The following is a 17,917-nucleotide window of genomic DNA, read 5'->3' as shown; positions in this document are numbered from 1 at the left end:
TAAATATCATGCGTTCGAGGTATCTATCAAGATCTGTCTTCTCTTATAAAAAGTCTTTGCGATTTTATATATTTATCTTTCTTTGTCGATATTTTCACCTTCTCGTCACCTAAAAATATCGCCTATCCAGGAACTCATAAACTGAAGCAACGCCATTACTTTGGACTTTCTAGTTTGTCAGAGTAATTAGATTTCGAATTGAAGGTTTATCGTTGATATCCTTTATATCAAATGCAGTATAAAAACCCACCTGCACATACCACACCAGCATCCTCGGTATGTTGACAGTTGTGTTGAAAGAATCCATTGTGCCTACAATCTGCCAAATTCTGTTCTCTTCCCTGACATTGCACATTGTCCAGGACTATGCGACCTTGGCCTCGACCAAAGCGAGCGCCACTAACGGCTCTTATTGCAGCGGGAAAACCAAGCATTCTGCACACAACCGCTGCATCTCTGCGGTCCCACTGGTCATCACAGACTGTTCCCCAACGGCCACGATAGAGAACCTCCACACGCCCAATTCTGTTACTTGGACCACCGACAAGTCGAACCCTCAACAGGGTACTTGGCGGAGGAGATTCTGGTGCCTCTGTCGGGGTGACTGGCTGCACAGTGATAGGTTGGCCTGTACATGAAGTCCAGGTATTTCGGAAACTTATTTAAACTCCAATTTTCAATTCTTAGATACAAACATTTTAAAAATGACAGAAATTTTAAGGAAAGTTCATACACCTACTTTTCTTATAAAATAGGTTGAACAGATAGGTTTATGTACTGTTAACTTCAGAACTTTTCATGTTAAAAATTGTCTCTACGAATAAATTTACAACTGATTATAAAGGTCGTTCAAATATCTTCTACAGTGTCTTGAATCCATATATCATTCCACAGGTTTAAAAACACAATCAAATCTATAAAGGTGTTAACTATTGACAAAAGCTTCTTTAGCTAGGAAAGAGGTTGAAAGATTAATGGAATCTTGCACCTTACCTCGACATGAGACGCCAGCGTCCTCGTGATGTCCACAGTTGTGTTGAAAGAATCCATTGTGTGGGCAATCTACCAGTCTCTCTTCACTTCCCTGGCACTGCACATTGTCAAGGACTATTCGACCTTCACCTTGACCGAAGCTAGCCTGACCAATGGCCCGTTCTGCAGCTGGATAGCCCAGCATCCTACAAACCACCTCGGCGTCATTGCTGTCCCACTGGTCATCACAGATTGTCCCCCAGGCACCCTGGTAATAAACCTCCACCCGGCCCTCTCTGTCATTGGAACCACCGACAAGCCGAAGCTGGAATGGGGCGCTCGACGGACTAGGTGACGGTAATGCTGTGAAGATGATAGCCCAACAAAACTCATCTCATCACGTCTTGGATACGCATTCTTTAATCCAAGGAAAGAAATAGCTTCAAGAGACAGCAAGTTCAAGCACAGATCAGACTCTTCCTGCAATTTTCACAAGTTCATCAAAGTTTTTTGACACTGTCAATTCAAGATCATTACAGGAGTAATGACTGCCTAATTTCCACTTATCACTGACATCAGATTTGCAAGCTTTTCCATGTATTCAAACATCAGCTCGTCCACAATCTCACAAAATCCTTTCTCTCTCTACAAGGTCAAATAAAGCCAGCAAATATACTGGATAACGGGGTTGCTTCCCTATAATTACACAAGCTTCTTTAGCTAAGTAAGAGCTAGAAAGCTTGCTGGAAGCTTTGCACCTTACCTCGACATGAGACGCCAGCATCCTCGTGATGTCCACAGTTGTGTTGAAAGAATCCATTGTGTGGGCAATCTACCAGTCTCTCTTCACTTCCCTGGCACTGTACATTGTCAAGGACTATTCGACCTTCACCTTGACCGAAGCTAGCCTGACCAATGGCCCGTTCTGCAGCTGGATAGCCCAGCATCCTACAAACCACCTCGGCGTCATTGCTGTCCCACTGGTCATCACAGATTGTCCCCCAGGCACCCTGGTAATAAACCTCCACCCGGCCCTCTCTGTTATTGGAACCACCGACAAGCCGAAGCTGGAATGGGGCGCTCGACGGACTAGGTGACGGTAATGCTGTGGAGATAATAGCCCAATTATTCTCACTTTTTTGCCGTCTTTGTAACAAATTGTATTTAATACACTAATTTACCTTTAGGATAATTCAAATTGCCGTGTTTAGTTTAATATGCCATATATTAGACAGTCTCGGATTGTATAAGAAATAATCTTCCTGCAGGGATCATCAGTGTCATATGTGCTACTGCGGTGTATTGACTAGGTTGCGCAGGTATAAATATCATGCGTTCGAGGTATCTATCAAGATCTGTCTTCTCTTATAAAAAGTCTTTGCGATTTTATATATTCATCTTTCTTTTTCGATATTTTCACCTTCTCGTCACCTAAAAATATCGCCTATCCAGGAACTCATAAACTGAAGCAACGCCATTACTTTGGACTTTCTAGTTTGTCAGAGTAATTAGATTTCGAATTGAAGGTTTATCGTTGATATCCTTTATATCAAATGCAGTATAAAAACCCACCTGCACATACCACACCAGCATCCTCGGTATGTTGACAGTTGTGTTGAAAGAATCCATTGTGCCTACAATCTGCCAAATTCTGTTCTCTTCCCTGACATTGCACATTGTCCAGGACTATGCGACCTTGGCCTCGACCAAAGCGAGCGCCACTAACGGCTCTTATTGCAGCGGGAAAACCAAGCATTCTGCACACAACCGCTGCATCTCTGCGGTCCCACTGGTCATCACAGACTGTTCCCCAACGGCCACGATAGAGAACCTCCACACGCCCAATTCTGTTACTTGGACCACCGACAAGTCGAACCCTCAACAGGGTACTTGGCGGAGGAGATTCTGGTGCCTCTGTCGGGGTGACTGGCTGCACAGTGATAGGTTGGCCTGTACATGAAGTCCAGGTATTTCGGAAACTTATTTAAACTCCAATTTTCAATTCTTAGATACAAACATTTTAAAAATGACAGAAATTTTAAGGAAAGTTCATACACCTACTTTTCTTATAAAATAGGTTGAACAGATAGGTTTATGTACTGTTAACTTCAGAACTTTTCATGTTAAAAATTGTCTCTACGAATAAATTTACAACTGATTATAAAGGTCGTTCAAATATCTTCTACAGTGTCTTGAATCCATATATCATTCCACAGGTTTAAAAACACAATCAAATCTATAAAGGTGTTAACTATTGACAAAAGCTTCTTTAGCTAGGAAAGAGGTTGAAAGATTAATGGAATCTTGCACCTTACCTCGACATGAGACGCCAGCGTCCTCGTGATGTCCACAGTTGTGTTGAAAGAATCCATTGTGTGGGCAATCTACCAGTCTCTCTTCACTTCCCTGGCACTGCACATTGTCAAGGACTATTCGACCTTCACCTTGACCGAAGCTAGCCTGACCAATGGCCCGTTCTGCAGCTGGATAGCCCAGCATCCTACAAACCACCTCGGCGTCATTGCTGTCCCACTGGTCATCACAGATTGTCCCCCAGGCACCCTGGTAATAAACCTCCACCCGGCCCTCTCTGTCATTGGAACCACCGACAAGCCGAAGCTGGAATGGGGCGCTCGACGGACTAGGTGACGGTAATGCTGTGAAGATGATAGCCCAACAAAACTCATCTCATCACGTCTTGGATACGCATTCTTTAATCCAAGGAAAGAAATAGCTTCAAGAGACAGCAAGTTCAAGCACAGATCAGACTCTTCCTGCAATTTTCACAAGTTCATCAAAGTTTTTTGACACTGTCAATTCAAGATCATTACAGGAGTAATGACTGCCTAATTTCCACTTATCACTGACATCAGATTTGCAAGCTTTTCCATGTATTCAAACATCAGCTCGTCCACAATCTCACAAAATCCTTTCTCTCTCTACAAGGTCAAATAAAGCCAGCAAATATACTGGATAACGGGGTTGCTTCCCTATAATTACACAAGCTTCTTTAGCTAAGTAAGAGCTAGAAAGCTTGCTGGAAGCTTTGCACCTTACCTCGACATGAGACGCCAGCATCCTCGTGATGTCCACAGTTGTGTTGAAAGAATCCATTGTGTGGGCAATCTACCAGTCTCTCTTCACTTCCCTGGCACTGTACATTGTCAAGGACTATTCGACCTTCACCTTGACCGAAGCTAGCCTGACCAATGGCCCGTTCTGCAGCTGGATAGCCCAGCATCCTACAAACCACCTCGGCGTCATTGCTGTCCCACTGGTCATCACAGATTGTCCCCCAGGCACCCTGGTAATAAACCTCCACCCGGCCCTCTCTGTTATTGGAACCACCGACAAGCCGAAGCTGGAATGGGGCGCTCGACGGACTAGGTGACGGTAATGCTGTGGAGATAATAGCCCAATTATTCTCACTTTTTTGCCGTCTTTGTAACAAATTGTATTTAATACACTAATTTACCTTTAGGATAATTCAAATTGCCGTGTTTAGTTTAATATGCCATATATTAGACAGTCTCGGATTGTATAAGAAATAATCTTCCTGCAGGGATCATCAGTGTCATATGTGCTGCTGCGGTGTATTGACTAGGTTGCGCAGGTATAAATATCATGCGTTCGAGGTATCTATCAAGATCTGTCTTCTCTTATAAAAAGTCTTTGCGATTTTATATATTCATCTTTCTTTTTCGATATTTTCACCTTCTCGTCACCTAAAAATATCGCCTATCCAGGAACTCATAAACTGAAGCAACGCCATTACTTTGGACTTTCTAGTTTGTCAGAGTAATTAGATTTCGAATTGAAGGTTTATCGTTGATATCCTTTATATCAAATGCAGTATAAAAACCCACCTGCACATACCACACCAGCATCCTCGGTATGTTGACAGTTGTGTTGAAAGAATCCATTGTGCCTACAATCTGCCAAATTCTGTTCTCTTCCCTGACATTGCACATTGTCCAGGACTATGCGACCTTGGCCTCGACCAAAGCGAGCGCCACTAACGGCTCTTATTGCAGCGGGAAAACCAAGCATTCTGCACACAACCGCTGCATCTCTGCGGTCCCACTGGTCATCACAGACTGTTCCCCAACGGCCACGATAGAGAACCTCCACACGCCCAATTCTGTTACTTGGACCACCGACAAGTCGAACCCTCAACAGGGTACTTGGCGGAGGAGATTCTGGTGCCTCTGTCGGGGTGACTGGCTGCACAGTGATAGGTTGGCCTGTACATGAAGTCCAGGTATTTCGGAAACTTATTTAAACTCCAATTTTCAATTCTTAGATACAAACATTTTAAAAATGACAGAAATTTTAAGGAAAGTTCATACACCTACTTTTCTTATAAAATAGGTTGAACAGATAGGTTTATGTACTGTTAACTTCAGAACTTTTCATGTTAAAAATTGTCTCTACGAATAAATTTACAACTGATTATAAAGGTCGTTCAAATATCTTCTACAGTGTCTTGAATCCATATATCATTCCACAGGTTTAAAAACACAATCAAATCTATAAAGGTGTTAACTATTGACAAAAGCTTCTTTAGCTAGGAAAGAGGTTGAAAGATTAATGGAATCTTGCACCTTACCTCGACATGAGACGCCAGCGTCCTCGTGATGTCCACAGTTGTGTTGAAAGAATCCATTGTGTGGGCAATCTACCAGTCTCTCTTCACTTCCCTGGCACTGCACATTGTCAAGGACTATTCGACCTTCACCTTGACCGAAGCTAGCCTGACCAATGGCCCGTTCTGCAGCTGGATAGCCCAGCATCCTACAAACCACCTCGGCGTCATTGCTGTCCCACTGGTCATCACAGATTGTCCCCCAGGCACCCTGGTAATAAACCTCCACCCGGCCCTCTCTGTCATTGGAACCACCGACAAGCCGAAGCTGGAATGGGGCGCTCGACGGACTAGGTGACGGTAATGCTGTGAAGATGATAGCCCAACAAAACTCATCTCATCACGTCTTGGATACGCATTCTTTAATCCAAGGAAAGAAATAGCTTCAAGAGACAGCAAGTTCAAGCACAGATCAGACTCTTCCTGCAATTTTCACAAGTTCATCAAAGTTTTTTGACACTGTCAATTCAAGATCATTACAGGAGTAATGACTGCCTAATTTCCACTTATCACTGACATCAGATTTGCAAGCTTTTCCATGTATTCAAACATCAGCTCGTCCACAATCTCACAAAATCCTTTCTCTCTCTACAAGGTCAAATAAAGCCAGCAAATATACTGGATAACGGGGTTGCTTCCCTATAATTACACAAGCTTCTTTAGCTAAGTAAGAGCTAGAAAGCTTGCTGGAAGCTTTGCACCTTACCTCGACATGAGACGCCAGCATCCTCGTGATGTCCACAGTTGTGTTGAAAGAATCCATTGTGTGGGCAATCTACCAGTCTCTCTTCACTTCCCTGGCACTGTACATTGTCAAGGACTATTCGACCTTCACCTTGACCGAAGCTAGCCTGACCAATGGCCCGTTCTGCAGCTGGATAGCCCAGCATCCTACAAACCACCTCGGCGTCATTGCTGTCCCACTGGTCATCACAGATTGTCCCCCAGGCACCCTGGTAATAAACCTCCACCCGGCCCTCTCTGTTATTGGAACCACCGACAAGCCGAAGCTGGAATGGGGCGCTCGACGGACTAGGTGACGGTAATGCTGTGGAGATAATAGCCCAATTATTCTCACTTTTTTGCCGTCTTTGTAACAAATTGTATTTAATACACTAATTTACCTTTAGGATAATTCAAATTGCCGTGTTTAGTTTAATATGCCATATATTAGACAGTCTCGGATTGTATAAGAAATAATCTTCCTGCAGGGATCATCAGTGTCATATGTGCTGCTGCGGTGTATTGACTAGGTTGCGCAGGTATAAATATCATGCGTTCGAGGTATCTATCAAGATCTGTCTTCTCTTATAAAAAGTCTTTGCGATTTTATATATTCATCTTTCTTTTTCGATATTTTCACCTTCTCGTCACCTAAAAATATCGCCTATCCAGGAACTCATAAACTGAAGCAACGCCATTACTTTGGACTTTCTAGTTTGTCAGAGTAATTAGATTTCGAATTGAAGGTTTATCGTTGATATCCTTTATATCAAATGCAGTATAAAAACCCACCTGCACATACCACACCAGCATCCTCGGTATGTTGACAGTTGTGTTGAAAGAATCCATTGTGCCTACAATCTGCCAAATTCTGTTCTCTTCCCTGACATTGCACATTGTCCAGGACTATGCGACCTTGGCCTCGACCAAAGCGAGCGCCACTAACGGCTCTTATTGCAGCGGGAAAACCAAGCATTCTGCACACAACCGCTGCATCTCTGCGGTCCCACTGGTCATCACAGACTGTTCCCCAACGGCCACGATAGAGAACCTCCACACGCCCAATTCTGTTACTTGGACCACCGACAAGTCGAACCCTCAACAGGGTACTTGGCGGAGGAGATTCTGGTGCCTCTGTCGGGGTGACTGGCTGCACAGTGATAGGTTGGCCTGTACATGAAGTCCAGGTATTTCGGAAACTTATTTAAACTCCAATTTTCAATTCTTAGATACAAACATTTTAAAAATGACAGAAATTTTAAGGAAAGTTCATACACCTACTTTTCTTATAAAATAGGTTGAACAGATAGGTTTATGTACTGTTAACTTCAGAACTTTTCATGTTAAAAATTGTCTCTACGAATAAATTTACAACTGATTATAAAGGTCGTTCAAATATCTTCTACAGTGTCTTGAATCCATATATCATTCCACAGGTTTAAAAACACAATCAAATCTATAAAGGTGTTAACTATTGACAAAAGCTTCTTTAGCTAGGAAAGAGGTTGAAAGATTAATGGAATCTTGCACCTTACCTCGACATGAGACGCCAGCGTCCTCGTGATGTCCACAGTTGTGTTGAAAGAATCCATTGTGTGGGCAATCTACCAGTCTCTCTTCACTTCCCTGGCACTGCACATTGTCAAGGACTATTCGACCTTCACCTTGACCGAAGCTAGCCTGACCAATGGCCCGTTCTGCAGCTGGATAGCCCAGCATCCTACAAACCACCTCGGCGTCATTGCTGTCCCACTGGTCATCACAGATTGTCCCCCAGGCACCCTGGTAATAAACCTCCACCCGGCCCTCTCTGTCATTGGAACCACCGACAAGCCGAAGCTGGAATGGGGCGCTCGACGGACTAGGTGACGGTAATGCTGTGAAGATGATAGCCCAACAAAACTCATCTCATCACGTCTTGGATACGCATTCTTTAATCCAAGGAAAGAAATAGCTTCAAGAGACAGCAAGTTCAAGCACAGATCAGACTCTTCCTGCAATTTTCACAAGTTCATCAAAGTTTTTTGACACTGTCAATTCAAGATCATTACAGGAGTAATGACTGCCTAATTTCCACTTATCACTGACATCAGATTTGCAAGCTTTTCCATGTATTCAAACATCAGCTCTTCCACAATCTCACAAAATCCTTTCTCTCTCTACAAGGTCAAATAAAGCCAGCAAATATACTGGATAACGGGGTTGCTTCCCTAATTACACAAGCTTCTTTAGCTAAGTAAGAGCTAGAAAGCTTGCTGGAAGCTTTGCACCTTACCTCGACATGAGACGCCAGCATCCTCGTGATGTCCACAGTTGTGTTGAAAGAATCCATTGTGTGGGCAATCTACCAGTCTCTCTTCACTTCCCTGGCACTGCACATTGTCAAGGACTATTCGACCTTCACCTTGACCGAAGCTAGCCTGACCAATGGCCCGTTCTGCAGCTGGATAGCCCAGCATCCTACAAACCACCTCGGCGTCATTGCTGTCCCACTGGTCATCACAGATTGTCCCCCAGGCACCCTGGTAATAAACCTCCACCCGGCCCTCTCTGTTATTGGAACCACCGACAAGCCGAAGCTGGAATGGGGCGCTCGACGGACTAGGTGACGGTAATGCTGTGGAGATAATAGCCCAATTATTCTCACTTTTTTGCCGTCTTTGTAACAAATTGTATTTAATACACTAATTTACCTTTAGGATAATTCAAATTGCCGTGTTTAGTTTAATATGCCATATATTAGACAGTCTCGGATTGTATAAGAAATAATCTTCCTGCAGGGATCATCAGTGTCATATGTGCTGCTGCGGTGTATTGACTAGGTTGCGCAGGTATAAATATCATGCGTTCGAGGTATCTATCAAGATCTGTCTTCTCTTATAAAAAGTCTTTGCGATTTTATATATTCATCTTTCTTTTTCGATATTTTCACCTTCTCGTCACCTAAAAATATCGCCTATCCAGGAACTCATAAACTGAAGCAACGCCATTACTTTGGACTTTCTAGTTTGTCAGAGTAATTAGATTTCGAATTGAAGGTTTATCGTTGATATCCTTTATATCAAATGCAGTATAAAAACCCACCTGCACATACCACACCAGCATCCTCGGTATGTTGACAGTTGTGTTGAAAGAATCCATTGTGCCTACAATCTGCCAAATTCTGTTCTCTTCCCTGACATTGCACATTGTCCAGGACTATGCGACCTTGGCCTCGACCAAAGCGAGCGCCACTAACGGCTCTTATTGCAGCGGGAAAACCAAGCATTCTGCACACAACCGCTGCATCTCTGCGGTCCCACTGGTCATCACAGACTGTTCCCCAACGGCCACGATAGAGAACCTCCACACGCCCAATTCTGTTACTTGGACCACCGACAAGTCGAACCCTCAACAGGGTACTTGGCGGAGGAGATTCTGGTGCCTCTGTCGGGGTGACTGGCTGCACAGTGATAGGTTGGCCTGTACATGAAGTCCAGGTATTTCGGAAACTTATTTAAACTCCAATTTTCAATTCTTAGATACAAACATTTTAAAAATGACAGAAATTTTAAGGAAAGTTCATACACCTACTTTTCTTATAAAATAGGTTGAACAGATAGGTTTATGTACTGTTAACTTCAGAACTTTTCATGTTAAAAATTGTCTCTACGAATAAATTTACAACTGATTATAAAGGTCGTTCAAATATCTTCTACAGTGTCTTGAATCCATATATCATTCCACAGGTTTAAAAACACAATCAAATCTATAAAGGTGTTAACTATTGACAAAAGCTTCTTTAGCTAGGAAAGAGGTTGAAAGATTAATGGAATCTTGCACCTTACCTCGACATGAGACGCCAGCGTCCTCGTGATGTCCACAGTTGTGTTGAAAGAATCCATTGTGTGGGCAATCTACCAGTCTCTCTTCACTTCCCTGGCACTGCACATTGTCAAGGACTATTCGACCTTCACCTTGACCGAAGCTAGCCTGACCAATGGCCCGTTCTGCAGCTGGATAGCCCAGCATCCTACAAACCACCTCGGCGTCATTGCTGTCCCACTGGTCATCACAGATTGTCCCCCAGGCACCCTGGTAATAAACCTCCACCCGGCCCTCTCTGTTATTGGAACCACCGACAAGCCGAAGCTGGAATGGGGCGCTCGACGGACTAGGTGACGGTAATGCTGTGGAGATAATAGCCCAATTATTCTCACTTTTTTGCCGTCTTTGTAACAAATTGTATTTAATACACTAATTTACCTTTAGGATAATTCAAATTGCCGTGTTTAGTTTAATATGCCATATATTAGACAGTCTCGGATTGTATAAGAAATAATCTTCCTGCAGGGATCATCAGTGTCATATGTGCTACTGCGGTGTATTGACTAGGTTGCGCAGGTATAAATATCATGCGTTCGAGGTATCTATCAAGATCTGTCTTCTCTTATAAAAAGTCTTTGCGATTTTATATATTTATCTTTCTTTGTCGATATTTTCACCTTCTCGTCACCTAAAAATATCGCCTATCCAGGAACTCATAAACTGAAGCAACGCCATTACTTTGGACTTTCTAGTTTGTCAGAGTAATTAGATTTCGAATTGAAGGTTTATCGTTGATATCCTTTATATCAAATGCAGTATAAAAACCCACCTGCACATACCACACCAGCATCCTCGGTATGTTGACAGTTGTGTTGAAAGAATCCATTGTGCCTACAATCTGCCAAATTCTGTTCTCTTCCCTGACATTGCACATTGTCCAGGACTATGCGACCTTGGCCTCGACCAAAGCGAGCGCCACTAACGGCTCTTATTGCAGCGGGAAAACCAAGCATTCTGCACACAACCGCTGCATCTCTGCGGTCCCACTGGTCATCACAGACTGTTCCCCAACGGCCACGATAGAGAACCTCCACACGCCCAATTCTGTTACTTGGACCACCGACAAGTCGAACCCTCAACAGGGTACTTGGCGGAGGAGATTCTGGTGCCTCTGTCGGGGTGACTGGCTGCACAGTGATAGGTTGGCCTGTACATGAAGTCCAGGTATTTCGGAAACTTATTTAAACTCCAATTTTCAATTCTTAGATACAAACATTTTAAAAATGACAGAAATTTTAAGGAAAGTTCATACACCTACTTTTCTTATAAAATAGGTTGAACAGATAGGTTTATGTACTGTTAACTTCAGAACTTTTCATGTTAAAAATTGTCTCTACGAATAAATTTACAACTGATTATAAAGGTCGTTCAAATATCTTCTACAGTGTCTTGAATCCATATATCATTCCACAGGTTTAAAAACACAATCAAATCTATAAAGGTGTTAACTATTGACAAAAGCTTCTTTAGCTAGGAAAGAGGTTGAAAGATTAATGGAATCTTGCACCTTACCTCGACATGAGACGCCAGCGTCCTCGTGATGTCCACAGTTGTGTTGAAAGAATCCATTGTGTGGGCAATCTACCAGTCTCTCTTCACTTCCCTGGCACTGCACATTGTCAAGGACTATTCGACCTTCACCTTGACCGAAGCTAGCCTGACCAATGGCCCGTTCTGCAGCTGGATAGCCCAGCATCCTACAAACCACCTCGGCGTCATTGCTGTCCCACTGGTCATCACAGATTGTCCCCCAGGCACCCTGGTAATAAACCTCCACCCGGCCCTCTCTGTCATTGGAACCACCGACAAGCCGAAGCTGGAATGGGGCGCTCGACGGACTAGGTGACGGTAATGCTGTGAAGATGATAGCCCAACAAAACTCATCTCATCACGTCTTGGATACGCATTCTTTAATCCAAGGAAAGAAATAGCTTCAAGAGACAGCAAGTTCAAGCACAGATCAGACTCTTCCTGCAATTTTCACAAGTTCATCAAAGTTTTTTGACACTGTCAATTCAAGATCATTACAGGAGTAATGACTGCCTAATTTCCACTTATCACTGACATCAGATTTGCAAGCTTTTCCATGTATTCAAACATCAGCTCGTCCACAATCTCACAAAATCCTTTCTCTCTCTACAAGGTCAAATAAAGCCAGCAAATATACTGGATAACGGGGTTGCTTCCCTATAATTACACAAGCTTCTTTAGCTAAGTAAGAGCTAGAAAGCTTGCTGGAAGCTTTGCACCTTACCTCGACATGAGACGCCAGCATCCTCGTGATGTCCACAGTTGTGTTGAAAGAATCCATTGTGTGGGCAATCTACCAGTCTCTCTTCACTTCCCTGGCACTGTACATTGTCAAGGACTATTCGACCTTCACCTTGACCGAAGCTAGCCTGACCAATGGCCCGTTCTGCAGCTGGATAGCCCAGCATCCTACAAACCACCTCGGCGTCATTGCTGTCCCACTGGTCATCACAGATTGTCCCCCAGGCACCCTGGTAATAAACCTCCACCCGGCCCTCTCTGTTATTGGAACCACCGACAAGCCGAAGCTGGAATGGGGCGCTCGACGGACTAGGTGACGGTATTGCTGTGGAGATAATAGCCCAATTATTCTCACTTTTTTGCCGTCTTTGTAACAAATTGTATTTAATACACTAATTTACCTTTAGGATAATTCAAATTGCCGTGTTTAGTTTAATATGCCATATATTAGACAGTCTCGGATTGTATAAGAAATAATCTTCCTGCAGGGATCATCAGTGTCATATGTGCTACTGCGGTGTATTGACTAGGTTGCGCAGGTATAAATATCATGCGTTCGAGGTATCTATCAAGATCTGTCTTCTCTTATAAAAAGTCTTTGCGATTTTATATATTTATCTTTCTTTGTCGATATTTTCACCTTCTCGTCACCTAAAAATATCGCCTATCCAGGAACTCATAAACTGAAGCAACGCCATTACTTTGGACTTTCTAGTTTGTCAGAGTAATTAGATTTCGAATTGAAGGTTTATCGTTGATATCCTTTATATCAAATGCAGTATAAAAACCCACCTGCACATACCACACCAGCATCCTCGGTATGTTGACAGTTGTGTTGAAAGAATCCATTGTGCCTACAATCTGCCAAATTCTGTTCTCTTCCCTGACATTGCACATTGTCCAGGACTATGCGACCTTGGCCTCGACCAAAGCGAGCGCCACTAACGGCTCTTATTGCAGCGGGAAAACCAAGCATTCTGCACACAACCGCTGCATCTCTGCGGTCCCACTGGTCATCACAGACTGTTCCCCAACGGCCACGATAGAGAACCTCCACACGCCCAATTCTGTTACTTGGACCACCGACAAGTCGAACCCTCAACAGGGTACTTGGCGGAGGAGATTCTGGTGCCTCTGTCGGGGTGACTGGCTGCACAGTGATAGGTTGGCCTGTACATGAAGTCCAGGTATTTCGGAAACTTATTTAAACTCCAATTTTCAATTCTTAGATACAAACATTTTAAAAATGACAGAAATTTTAAGGAAAGTTCATACACCTACTTTTCTTATAAAATAGGTTGAACAGATAGGTTTATGTACTGTTAACTTCAGAACTTTTCATGTTAAAAATTGTCTCTACGAATAAATTTACAACTGATTATAAAGGTCGTTCAAATATCTTCTACAGTGTCTTGAATCCATATATCATTCCACAGGTTTAAAAACACAATCAAATCTATAAAGGTGTTAACTATTGACAAAAGCTTCTTTAGCTAGGAAAGAGGTTGAAAGATTAATGGAATCTTGCACCTTACCTCGACATGAGACGCCAGCGTCCTCGTGATGTCCACAGTTGTGTTGAAAGAATCCATTGTGTGGGCAATCTACCAGTCTCTCTTCACTTCCCTGGCACTGCACATTGTCAAGGACTATTCGACCTTCACCTTGACCGAAGCTAGCCTGACCAATGGCCCGTTCTGCAGCTGGATAGCCCAGCATCCTACAAACCACCTCGGCGTCATTGCTGTCCCACTGGTCATCACAGATTGTCCCCCAGGCACCCTGGTAATAAACCTCCACCCGGCCCTCTCTGTCATTGGAACCACCGACAAGCCGAAGCTGGAATGGGGCGCTCGACGGACTAGGTGACGGTAATGCTGTGAAGATGATAGCCCAACAAAACTCATCTCATCACGTCTTGGATACGCATTCTTTAATCCAAGGAAAGAAATAGCTTCAAGAGACAGCAAGTTCAAGCACAGATCAGACTCTTCCTGCAATTTTCACAAGTTCATCAAAGTTTTTTGACACTGTCAATTCAAGATCATTACAGGAGTAATGACTGCCTAATTTCCACTTATCACTGACATCAGATTTGCAAGCTTTTCCATGTATTCAAACATCAGCTCGTCCACAATCTCACAAAATCCTTTCTCTCTCTACAAGGTCAAATAAAGCCAGCAAATATACTGGATAACGGGGTTGCTTCCCTATAATTACACAAGCTTCTTTAGCTAAGTAAGAGCTAGAAAGCTTGCTGGAAGCTTTGCACCTTACCTCGACATGAGACGCCAGCATCCTCGTGATGTCCACAGTTGTGTTGAAAGAATCCATTGTGTGGGCAATCTACCAGTCTCTCTTCACTTCCCTGGCACTGTACATTGTCAAGGACTATTCGACCTTCACCTTGACCGAAGCTAGCCTGACCAATGGCCCGTTCTGCAGCTGGATAGCCCAGCATCCTACAAACCACCTCGGCGTCATTGCTGTCCCACTGGTCATCACAGATTGTCCCCCAGGCACCCTGGTAATAAACCTCCACCCGGCCCTCTCTGTTATTGGAACCACCGACAAGCCGAAGCTGGAATGGGGCGCTCGACGGACTAGGTGACGGTAATGCTGTGGAGATAATAGCCCAATTATTCTCACTTTTTTGCCGTCTTTGTAACAAATTGTATTTAATACACTAATTTACCTTTAGGATAATTCAAATTGCCGTGTTTAGTTTAATATGCCATATATTAGACAGTCTCGGATTGTATAAGAAATAATCTTCCTGCAGGGATCATCAGTGTCATATGTGCTGCTGCGGTGTATTGACTAGGTTGCGCAGGTATAAATATCATGCGTTCGAGGTATCTATCAAGATCTGTCTTCTCTTATAAAAAGTCTTTGCGATTTTATATATTCATCTTTCTTTTTCGATATTTTCACCTTCTCGTCACCTAAAAATATCGCCTATCCAGGAACTCATAAACTGAAGCAACGCCATTACTTTGGACTTTCTAGTTTGTCAGAGTAATTAGATTTCGAATTGAAGGTTTATCGTTGATATCCTTTATATCAAATGCAGTATAAAAACCCACCTGCACATACCACACCAGCATCCTCGGTATGTTGACAGTTGTGTTGAAAGAATCCATTGTGCCTACAATCTGCCAAATTCTGTTCTCTTCCCTGACATTGCACATTGTCCAGGACTATGCGACCTTGGCCTCGACCAAAGCGAGCGCCACTAACGGCTCTTATTGCAGCGGGAAAACCAAGCATTCTGCACACAACCGCTGCATCTCTGCGGTCCCACTGGTCATCACAGACTGTTCCCCAACGGCCACGATAGAGAACCTCCACACGCCCAATTCTGTTACTTGGACCACCGACAAGTCGAACCCTCAACAGGGTACTTGGCGGAGGAGATTCTGGTGCCTCTGTCGGGGTGACTGGCTGCACAGTGATAGGTTGGCCTGTACATGAAGTCCAGGTATTTCGGAAACTTATTTAAACTCCAATTTTCAATTCTTAGATACAAACATTTTAAAAATGACAGAAATTTTAAGGAAAGTTCATACACCTACTTTTCTTATAAAATAGGTTGAACAGATAGGTTTATGTACTGTTAACTTCAGAACTTTTCATGTTAAAAATTGTCTCTACGAATAAATTTACAACTGATTATAAAGGTCGTTCAAATATCTTCTACAGTGTCTTGAATCCATATATCATTCCACAGGTTTAAAAACACAATCAAATCTATAAAGGTGTTAACTATTGACAAAAGCTTCTTTAGCTAGGAAAGAGGTTGAAAGATTAATGGAATCTTGCACCTTACCTCGACATGAGACGCCAGCGTCCTCGTGATGTCCACAGTTGTGTTGAAAGAATCCATTGTGTGGGCAATCTACCAGTCTCTCTTCACTTCCCTGGCACTGCACATTGTCAAGGACTATTCGACCTTCACCTTGACCGAAGCTAGCCTGACCAATGGCCCGTTCTGCAGCTGGATAGCCCAGCATCCTACAAACCACCTCGGCGTCATTGCTGTCCCACTGGTCATCACAGATTGTCCCCCAGGCACCCTGGTAATAAACCTCCACCCGGCCCTCTCTGTCATTGGAACCACCGACAAGCCGAAGCTGGAATGGGGCGCTCGACGGACTAGGTGACGGTAATGCTGTGAAGATGATAGCCCAACAAAACTCATCTCATCACGTCTTGGATACGCATTCTTTAATCCAAGGAAAGAAATAGCTTCAAGAGACAGCAAGTTCAAGCACAGATCAGACTCTTCCTGCAATTTTCACAAGTTCATCAAAGTTTTTTGACACTGTCAATTCAAGATCATTACAGGAGTAATGACTGCCTAATTTCCACTTATCACTGACATCAGATTTGCAAGCTTTTCCATGTATTCAAACATCAGCTCTTCCACAATCTCACAAAACCCTTTTATTGGAACCACCGACAAGCCGAAGCTGGAATGGGGCGCTCGACGGACTAGGTGACGGTAATGCTGTGGAGATAATAGCCCAATTATTCTCACTTTTTTGCCGTCTTTGTAACAAATTGTATTTAATACACTAATTTACCTTTAGGATAATTCAAATTGCCGTGTTTAGTTTAATATGCCATATATTAGACAGTCTCGGATTGTATAAGAAATAATCTTCCTGCAGGGATCATCAGTGTCATATGTGCTGCTGCGGTGTATTGACTAGGTTGCGCAGGTATAAATATCATGCGTTCGAGGTATCTATCAAGATCTGTCTTCTCTTATAAAAAGTCTTTGCGATTTTATATATTCATCTTTCTTTTTCGATATTTTCACCTTCTCGTCACCTAAAAATATCGCCTATCCAGGAACTCATAAACTGAAGCAACGCCATTACTTTGGACTTTCTAGTTTGTCAGAGTAATTAGATTTCGAATTGAAGGTTTATCGTTGATATCCTTTATATCAAATGCAGTATAAAAACCCACCTGCACATACCACACCAGCATCCTCGGTATGTTGACAGTTGTGTTGAAAGAATCCATTGTGCCTACAATCTGCCAAATTCTGTTCTCTTCCCTGACATTGCACATTGTCCAGGACTATGCGACCTTGGCCTCGACCAAAGCGAGCGCCACTAACGGCTCTTATTGCAGCGGGAAAACCAAGCATTCTGCACACAACCGCTGCATCTCTGCGGTCCCACTGGTCATCACAGACTGTTCCCCAACGGCCACGATAGAGAACCTCCACACGCCCAATTCTGTTACTTGGACCACCGACAAGTCGAACCCTCAACAGGGTACTTGGCGGAGGAGATTCTGGTGCCTCTGTCGGGGTGACTGGCTGCACAGTGATAGGTTGGCCTGTACATGAAGTCCAGGTATTTCGGAAACTTATTTAAACTCCAATTTTCAATTCTTAGATACAAACATTTTAAAAATGACAGA

General features: G+C 43.3%; 1 protein-coding gene across 1 annotated transcript in view; it reads right to left on the bottom strand.

Annotated features, from left to right (window-relative positions):
- LOC139726683 (scavenger receptor cysteine-rich domain-containing protein DMBT1-like) overlaps window positions 1-17,917 on the bottom strand; it is a 57,646-nt gene that overhangs the window by 22,733 nt on the left and 16,996 nt on the right. Inside the window, exons 11-22 of the mRNA XM_071637670.1 lie at window positions 17,463-17,720; window positions 14,749-15,053; window positions 14,030-14,330; window positions 12,455-12,762; window positions 11,736-12,036; window positions 10,184-10,465; window positions 8,632-8,913; window positions 6,317-6,624; window positions 5,598-5,898; window positions 4,835-5,103; window positions 4,046-4,355; window positions 1,752-2,000 (exon numbers count right to left, since the gene is read on the bottom strand). Of these exons, the coding sequence (XP_071493771.1) occupies window positions 1,752-2,000; window positions 4,046-4,355; window positions 4,835-5,103; window positions 5,598-5,898; window positions 6,317-6,624; window positions 8,632-8,913; window positions 10,184-10,465; window positions 11,736-12,036; window positions 12,455-12,762; window positions 14,030-14,330; window positions 14,749-15,053; window positions 17,463-17,720 (3,474 nt within the window). The remainder of the gene's footprint in view (window positions 1-1,751; window positions 2,001-4,045; window positions 4,356-4,834; window positions 5,104-5,597; window positions 5,899-6,316; window positions 6,625-8,631; window positions 8,914-10,183; window positions 10,466-11,735; window positions 12,037-12,454; window positions 12,763-14,029; window positions 14,331-14,748; window positions 15,054-17,462; window positions 17,721-17,917) is intronic.

Source organism: Diadema antillarum, unplaced genomic scaffold (genome assembly GCF_040938485.1).
Source record: "Diadema antillarum isolate AM-2024a unplaced genomic scaffold, OU_Dant_1.0 seq00000096_RagTag, whole genome shotgun sequence".
NCBI classification, from domain to species: Eukaryota; Metazoa; Echinodermata; class Echinoidea; order Diadematoida; family Diadematidae; genus Diadema; species Diadema antillarum.
The sequence above is the reverse complement of the archived record's forward strand: the minus strand, read 5'-3'. Positions and strand labels throughout refer to the sequence as shown.